This window comes from Phragmites australis, chromosome 3, assembly GCF_958298935.1.
Source record: "Phragmites australis chromosome 3, lpPhrAust1.1, whole genome shotgun sequence".
NCBI lineage: Eukaryota > Viridiplantae > Streptophyta > Magnoliopsida > Poales > Poaceae > Phragmites > Phragmites australis.
In genome coordinates this window covers 7,107,470-7,115,249 of record NC_084923.1, presented here as the reverse complement: position 1 = coordinate 7,115,249, position 7,780 = coordinate 7,107,470, and the positions used below count along the sequence as shown (strand labels likewise).

Genomic DNA, 7,780 nt, shown 5'->3' with positions numbered 1-7,780 from the left:
GTTCCATCATAGAGACCAAATTGTTCCGAACCAAAGAACCAAATGATCCAAGCATGGAGGGGATTTGTTTCATGGTCTTTTGAGCTCCTTCCACATCGCCGGCGATGACCGCGTTGCCTCCTGTGGTGCCGCCTCTCCTCACGGTGACTCCTCCTCATCGCTGCGTCGCTTCTTGCCCATCGCATTGTCGTCTTTCGCTATCGTTCCAACCCATCTCATCACGTCATCTCCCTGTTGCAATGCTACCTCGCCGTGCCACCTTCGTGCTACCTCCCCCGTGTTGCCGTCTTGTCACCTACCCCTAGGACCCTAGCTCGCCAAATGCTGCTAGAGGCCGCCCGGTAAGAGGTTGTGCCTAATGCGCTCGGAGTGAGTCGCCTATGCGACATATAAGGTGTTTTTGTTGTTCGCATAAGTTGTCCTGCATTTGTGTTGTAAAAGCAATTTGAACGGACGCAGTGACTAAAAAAGAATGTTTGATTATTTGTATAGACAGATGCAATGATTCTGTACTTACAAATGCAATGATCATGTGAAGGTTTTTAGTTATCTGCATAAACAGATGCAATGATCCTACACCTAAAACTAAAGAATAAGACAGTTGCATCACTGTAGCAGATACAATGTATACAACAGACTAGGCTCCAGAAAGAAGCTCGATTCGAGCGTATCTATCGGGCCATGCTCCAACCATATAATTGTATTTCATAGATATAAAAATAAATAATATATAGACAAACAAAAATCTTCTCATAAAAATATACATACAGACCGAACCAAAATATCTATAATACCGAATCAAAATACCTATAATATGAATAACCAAACACAACCGGTGGCACCTGAGCTAGACCCGGTATGGGAACGGCCCACGTCGCAGCCGTTCGGATCGGCTCATCGGTATCCGACGGGCGCCACGACCCCAACCTCTACAATCCAACTCCGGAATCTGGAACTAACCAACCCTTGCGCGGCCCACCGCAAAATAAAATCCACTAAAAATCCACTGGATTTCGCCTCAAATCCACCGAATTTGCCCTGCTTGGCTGCTTCCTTCTCCTCTCCTCCCCTCCCCTCCCCTACGCCGCGCACCGCCTCGCCGTCATCGCTGCGGTCGCCGCGCGCACCCCACTCCATCCATCCATAGCCTTTGCACGATTGCGCTTGCGACCCCGGGCCGCCACAGCGCACTCGCACGCGAGGCCGCAGCCACCACCGATGCCACTCCCGGGCTCGAACCCGCTGACGCCCGTCTTCCAGACCGTCGCCGCCTTCTCCCGACACCTCCTCATCGCCCCCGACGCCGGTCCCGACGACCAACGCCTCCGCCCCCTCCTATCGCTCTCCCTCTCCCCGCCGGCGAACCCACCGCCTCCGCCGGAGATCCTGAAGGCAAGTCGTTTTACTACTCCGTTCTCGCGCCCTTGTACTCTTCCATTTGTCTGGAGAGTGAGGTGAGTTGTAAGTAAGTCGTTCGAGTGAATGCGCAGGAGAAGAATGCCAAGGCGGCGCCCCTGACGAAGGAGGAGGTTGGCCGGGCCACGTGGATGCTGCTCCACACCATTGCAGCGCAGGTGCTCGATCTCTTGCCTCTGTGAGTAGCACAACGAAGCACAAAATAAGTTCAGCGTTTGCTTCAAGCTACTAATCCAAGTTCATATTATGGAATTATGGATACAACCTGAGAATGGCCGTCTGCATATCATAGCGCATTTGCGTAGATTGATTAGTATACTTGTGGGATGTGTACAGGGGACAAATTGTTCAATTTATGAATATCGTCTGTATCTCATTAGCGGTCAAATTTGATTCCTGCTTTATATGTGACTTGTATTTCAGTTCCCTGATGAACCTACGAGGCAGCAAAAACGAGACGCGAAGGAGCTGGTAAGCTCGAGAGACAACTCAATTAACTTTCTTTAGAGTTGGAGTACTTGGGAAACTTCTGCTGTGGTTTTGGAAGAGGTGTAAAAACTTGCTGTAACTAGTAACTTACTTTCATGGTCAAGTACTAGATGTCGCAATTCAGAAATTCTACTTCGTTAATGTTACAGCCTGAAAAATCCAGACGATAAGTTTCATGATAATTTGAGTACATTAACAAAACCCCACAAGGGCCAGGTTCTAATCCTTTATGCTCTCTTTCTTCATTCCCGGCTTAGGCTTGCTTTCTTAATCTTAAGTGTGCATTGGGCTTGGTTTAGCATGATTTTGATGGCACATTTGGAAATAAAAGACATAAGCTATGTATTTTAAAAAACTCGACCCAAGAGAAGAGAACATCCCGAAGGCATTGCATTAAGGTCGAGAAAAGGCTCCGAAAGCCAGCTACAACCAGCACGCTATCGTTGAGCAACCACGCCACAACCACGGGGAACACACAGCGAGGGGCTTTTTTTTTTTTTGCGAGAACTAAGGTTCGAGCCTTGGTTGGTAGCCTCACACCTAGAGGTCTTATCACCGTACTATTCGCACGTTCTCATAAGCTATGTATTTCTAGACTACCACTAAGGGCATGTTTGGCATAGCTCCAGATCCAAGATCCATGCTGGATCTGAAGTTTGTATAATAAAATAAAGTGATTTAAACATTTATTTTTTCTTGGATTTCTTAACCAAATGACTTAACCAAATACCCTCAATCCATCCACAGTTCCAGATCCTGGATTTCTTGGAGCTGGATATGACCAGCTCCAAGAAATCCAAGATCTGGATCCCTGCCAAACACCCCCTAAATCCATCAGGAATAGTAAGTCGAAGACATTTTTTCTTAACAGGGGCAGGACTGCAGGAGTAATTAGACATTAGTGTGTTCACAAGAGAAACAGAAACATGCTTTTCTTTTATTGAATTTTTTTTCATTTTCGTGTTGCATCGCTATTGTTGCTTGATTTTGATTTACACATAAAGATAACATTGCTGCTGGTTTCATTGTTCAGATGCATATAATCTCGAGGCTATATCCGTGCAAAGAATGTGCTGATCACTTCAAGGAAGTTTTGAAGTAAGCATTGCTCACCAACATCTTGGATAAATAACAGTATCCATTTTAATAATTTGATTCCTTGAAATGCTTCTGTGCGTTACAATTTTATCTCTTTCTGAAGTATTCACTTGATTCCTTGACATTCACTTGATTCCTTGACATTTGCTGCTTTATTATGTGATATAAAAATATCACATAGTAATAGCTGTGAACTCATGCTACTTCTGCAGTATGAAAGTGTGTGTCTGAATCTTTAGATTCTGAAGCTCAAAATCCATGGATTTGGTTGGTACACATTACAGCCATTCTTCCAGTGTTGATAACGTTTGTTTTGTTAGTATGATGCACATGATGATTAAACTGAGACATGTAATATAGGTTTCTGTTCACAGAAAATAAATTGGCATCTTATAGGTGACCTGAATATAACAAGAAGCACAATGACCATTGATTTTTATATCTATGATGCTCATTTGAATGGCTGATACGAAACATGGCTGAGTTGTCTGTCATTTCTTTTCGTTTTTCTCGAACACAGAGGAGAAGTGCATGTAATTTTATTAATATCGAGGAAAACTTAAGTACACCTTGTAATCGGTATAAAAACAACCTACTGGCAACCTATGTTACTGAGTAAAGTTCAGGCTGTCTTGTCTATCGTTATTTGTGCACCGTTGTTTCATTATCCAGTTGCTTCTACCTACTAGCAACCTATGTGACTGAGTACTTCATTATTATTCTTTTTGTTTAGTGATAACAACAAGCTTTATCTTGAAATGAACATTAAACTGACTTAATTATGTTGCATTTTGTAGAGCAAACCCTGTGCAGGCTGGATCTCAGACTGAATTCTCCCAGTGGTTATGTTATGTGCACAATGTGGTTAATCGAAGGTAAGTCCATACAGTCAGCTTTGAGCTCTTGGTGTTACCTTCGGAATCATCTTAATGCCCTGTAGTGTTGAATTTGTTTCTATAGAATCATAGGGAAAATTAGGTCTCACGGCCAAAAAGAGGAAAACTAAGGTACTGTACCTATTTGGCATCCTTTTACTCCTACCATAAAAGGGGTATGTCAGTATGTGTTTTAAGGGTAGATGTTCTCGTTCTGATATCATGATTTTGCAGAATCTTCGGGGCCTCCCCTGATGAGACCGATCTTATGTGCTTCGTATCTGAGCATTTTGTGGTTGTGTTTTGCAGCCTTGGAAAACCAATATTTCCCTGCCAAAGAGTAAATGCACGGTGGGGTAAGCTGGATTGCCCTGAACGCTCGTGTGATCTAGAAGGCACCAACGGCATCATGCCAAACCGATGACACAACCAAGACTTTCTCTAAAATTTGCACCGTAGTGATAATTTTATTATTTCAAACTGCTAGTAATGTATGAGCAATACCTGAGGGAATGGGGACAAGGAAAGAGAATTCGGACACCATTCCGCCATATCCATAGCTTCTCTGTATCCTTGGTGGGTTGGTACTTGCATGTTAGATGTGAATCTGGCTCTTGATGTTTGTACTTGTACAGTTCTACCATTTTAACAGTAATCGAATTTTGTTCGAGCTACCGATCGTATTCCAGAATATTTACTTTTGGCTAGGTTCTGTGTATGTATACCCTAGTCTGAATCGGTAGTCTGACGATTTCTCTATTTACCAAACCATACCGCCCTGTACAGATTTTTGTGCAACCTACTTATATCTGAACAGTTCTGTATAATGTCACAAGAGTGTACTCCTTTCTATAGAAAATCTGGATAACAGAATACTCTATATATTCGAGAGTCCGGACCAACACCACCTGCAAGCATGGCACTTAATGCGAACAAGTGCAGGGCGAGGCCACCTTCCTCGCTTTCCCCGGCAAGTTTTCTGCAGCTCCTCGATGTTGACGATGACATAAATTCTGCCCTCTTATCACACCATTTTTTAATCCTGTGCTGACATCCAGTAGTAATGCAATTGCATCACGCATGGACCTCTAGTTATATTTAGAGAGCCGCAGAAGCCAAGAACACGAAAACAAGCGCAGAACTTCAGAAGCATTTGAAGAGATTGTGCAGGGAGATCGAGATGAAGCGTCCCTCTGTGCTCGTCTTGCTAATATTTGCATTTGTTGGAGGGAATCTGTTCGTGGGTATCTCCTCTAACGCAAGAAGCGCCCAAAACTCTGCAGGTACACACACAAGATTGTTCTTCCTTCTTCCATCTTCATGTATTTTTCTCTTGTCATTTTGTCCACATGGTTCCTGTTCTTTCATTCTTTCTAGTTGGTTTTGGAGTGAAAGAGCGATAGTTATAGCCTTAGCAACTATCTGTTGTTGGTGCTTGGTTCATGGATCATGTTGGGTAGTTGAAAATATATTGAAATGAGATTTGTTGATATCGACAGCTCAGCATGATATGTGAAGCTGATTCTTTCCTTTTTCTTTTGAGTGGTCTTCTATTCAAGCAAGAATACCATTGGAAGCATATGTTTTTTTGTTTTTTGGTGGAAAGGTCTCCAAAGCTACCTGCAGAAGTCCTCTTAATTGTCTCAAGGGTTCACTTAACCATTTTCTAGTTACGGAGCAAACAATATCTTGCAAAGCTCCATCTATATATACATATTATTTTTATATGATGGCTTGTGCAATGCTGTGTAATGCTACAAAAAGACTTGGTAGGCACCAATTAGTACCATTCAAGATGTAATACATGTTGTTTAGGATGTAGATGTTGTTTTGCTTCATTGGTTCTGTTTTTTTTTTCCTCAGCGCGCCAGTTAGTATGTTCATCCTTTTATTGAGCAATTATTGAGATTGTGTAGGGAATATAAGGCCTATGGCTGACATTTAGTCGCATTCATTGCAGATCCAGGCTATGAAGTCATTGAGCTAAACGGCAGGAGACTTAAGGTGTGTTCTCTCAGACAGTACATGGAAAGTGTCCTGCATTTCGTAGATCATCAGAAGCATACACCTCCACTGATACCCTCGGTTTTTACATTACTTTCCTTTTGAATTTTTCCCTCTTCAGAAGAGAATAGAGTTTGTTGAAAGATATGTTCCCAGTGTCTAGTGTTGCCTCACTGCCAATCCAATATAACTTGCGTTTCTTGATATATCTTCTTTGAGACGGGAAATCCCACTTTTCATTACTGATCATGACGGAAACCAAGTTCTTACACGTGATTTTTCATGTATCATTTTCAGGAACGATACACTTCTACTATCCGAAAGACAAGGGGCCTGGAAAATATTAGGACAGACGACTACCAACCAGTCGATCCAAGCCCAAGCACCAAAGCAACTATCCGGGCAGGTCCGATTGAGCATGGCACTCCGATTCTTCCTTATGTACCGCGATACCCGCCGCCGCCGCCGCCTCCGATGCAGGATACGCTTCCTGCTGAATCCCCTTTTTCTCCTCTCACTTAGGTGCACACTGAAATATTCCAAATATGCTACCAGAACTTGTGTAACGCCTATGTGGACACAGTCTGTTGTGTTATGCTGTTACTGAGGTTAACCAGTGTACCATATGTCTCAAATGTTGGTGTGTTATCTAAGATCATTTTCAACTATATATTTTTTTTCTCGATTTACTTCTCGGTTCTCGTTCTTTTTATTTTCTCCTATATCTAATAGCTTTTTTTTAATAAGAGGATTTATGAATGAAAAGGAGAGAATCTTATTCTGAAAAAAATGAACCAGTATGGTGGTGCTGTTTTTTTTTTTCTTCAGTGGTGAATTAGGTAACTGCTCAAATCTTGGGTAGATGCTTCTGTTCCGGACATGAGAAGTGGTTATATCATTCTTCTGTTGCAACAAGGCGTAAGGTGCACACCGTCGTGTCCAAGTGATACCGACCTTTTATTGTCATTTCTAGATTGATCTAAACAGAACTGGTGCTGAATTCTCATGTGGCCATTTGAACGGTTAGAGGATCATCATCTATAGCGAAGCGCGGAAACCATTTTACTGGGCCTATGCATCATTATCGGAAAACCAATATGCATCGTATATATTGGGTTGCTAGAATTGACGATGCTAGACTTCTGAAGGCATCTTCGGCTAGCCTCTTCCATCCGTTCATGGAAATTTTCTTTAGAACCAATAGTAGTATTGGATTTCGTTAATCAGCAGGGGGGGAAATCATGGTGAATATAAAAGAGCCGCAAAAATCAGGTGCTTGGTTAAGCCAAGTACACCGAGGGCTAAAAGTTGTTTGGCACCACATCCCATTTTCTCATGATAAATTTATAACTTTCTTTACGAATGGATAAATTTGTAACTATAGTCGTGCTATCGACTTGCAGTAGATTAACATTTAAAATCACGCAGATAAAAGGTGAATCCATAAAAGGTAGAGAAAGAAACAACGATAGATATATAGTCTCCCGGTAGCCTTCACTTTGCTAACAATACGATAAGTAAAGCTACCTGGGATTAAAATAACTGAAGACCTCGTATGCCTTAGCTATATTATTACACACTTTCTAATTATGAGCCATTGCTCAATCTCTTAAGCTACGGCGATTTCAGAGGGATTAGTGGTGGAGGTTTCGGATGTCACTGATGTGTTTCTTGGTTCTAGAGGGATACGCGAGGAAGCAGGTTAGCCCAACGGATGTGGCAGAGTGACGGGGAGGCAAGGATACGGTCCGACAGAGTCGAGTTAGCATGGTGGCCAACGGGTGCGGATCCAGTCCGTAGGAGTATTGCTGGAGATAGTCAGAGATGGATGATAGGCGGGAGTGAGCAGAGAGCGGTGTGAGCGGACAACGTCAGGGGATCGAGCGAGCAAGACGAGA

At 42.8% G+C, this 7,780-nt stretch overlaps 2 protein-coding genes across 6 annotated transcripts; both read left to right on the top strand.

Annotated features, from left to right (window-relative positions):
* Nucleotides 1-1,021: 1,021 nt before the first annotated feature.
* LOC133911859 (FAD-linked sulfhydryl oxidase ERV1-like) lies at nucleotides 1,022-4,552 on the top strand. Of its 5 annotated transcripts, none has more exons than XM_062354301.1 (7): nucleotides 1,022-1,392; nucleotides 1,491-1,574; nucleotides 1,840-1,887; nucleotides 2,939-3,003; nucleotides 3,801-3,878; nucleotides 3,964-4,010; nucleotides 4,188-4,552. In XM_062354301.1, the coding sequence occupies exons 1-6, from the start codon at nucleotides 1,219-1,221 to the stop codon at nucleotides 4,007-4,009; spliced, it is 495 nt and encodes a 164-aa protein (XP_062210285.1). In that variant the 5' UTR covers nucleotides 1,022-1,218; the 3' UTR covers nucleotide 4,010; nucleotides 4,188-4,552. The 5 variants fall into 5 exon arrangements, 3 of the variants coding, with proteins under 3 accessions (XP_062210285.1, XP_062210286.1, XP_062210284.1); XM_062354302.1 differs by having other exon boundaries at nucleotides 4,113-4,552; XR_009908721.1 differs by having other exon boundaries at nucleotides 1,023-1,392; nucleotides 3,801-4,010; nucleotides 4,113-4,552.
* A 147-nt stretch (nucleotides 4,553-4,699) lies between these two features.
* LOC133911860 (uncharacterized) lies at nucleotides 4,700-6,550 on the top strand. Its single transcript, XM_062354303.1, has 3 exons — nucleotides 4,700-5,161; nucleotides 5,839-5,882; nucleotides 6,180-6,550. The coding sequence occupies exons 1-3, from the start codon at nucleotides 5,059-5,061 to the stop codon at nucleotides 6,402-6,404; spliced, it is 372 nt and encodes a 123-aa protein (XP_062210287.1). The 5' UTR covers nucleotides 4,700-5,058; the 3' UTR covers nucleotides 6,405-6,550.
* Nucleotides 6,551-7,780: the final 1,230 nt, after the last annotated feature.

Bases quoted from the DNA above. Each gene is read 5' to 3' on its own strand.
- LOC133911860 (XM_062354303.1), top strand. From the start codon at position 5,059: ATGAAGCGTCCCTCTGTGCTCGTCTTGCTAATATTTGCATTTGTTGGA. The intron at 5,162-5,838 runs GTACACACACAA...CATTCATTGCAG, and splicing joins AAGCGCCCAAAACTCTGCAG to ATCCAGGCTATGAAGTCATT. The intron at 5,883-6,179 runs GTGTGTTCTCTC...TATCATTTTCAG, and splicing joins TAAACGGCAGGAGACTTAAG to GAACGATACACTTCTACTAT.
- LOC133911859 (XM_062354300.1), top strand. From the start codon at position 1,219: ATGCCACTCCCGGGCTCGAACCCGCTGACGCCCGTCTTCCAGACCGTC. The intron at 1,575-1,839 runs GTGCTCGATCTC...CTTGTATTTCAG, and splicing joins TCCACACCATTGCAGCGCAG to TTCCCTGATGAACCTACGAG. The intron at 1,888-2,938 runs GTAAGCTCGAGA...TTCATTGTTCAG, and splicing joins AACGAGACGCGAAGGAGCTG to ATGCATATAATCTCGAGGCT.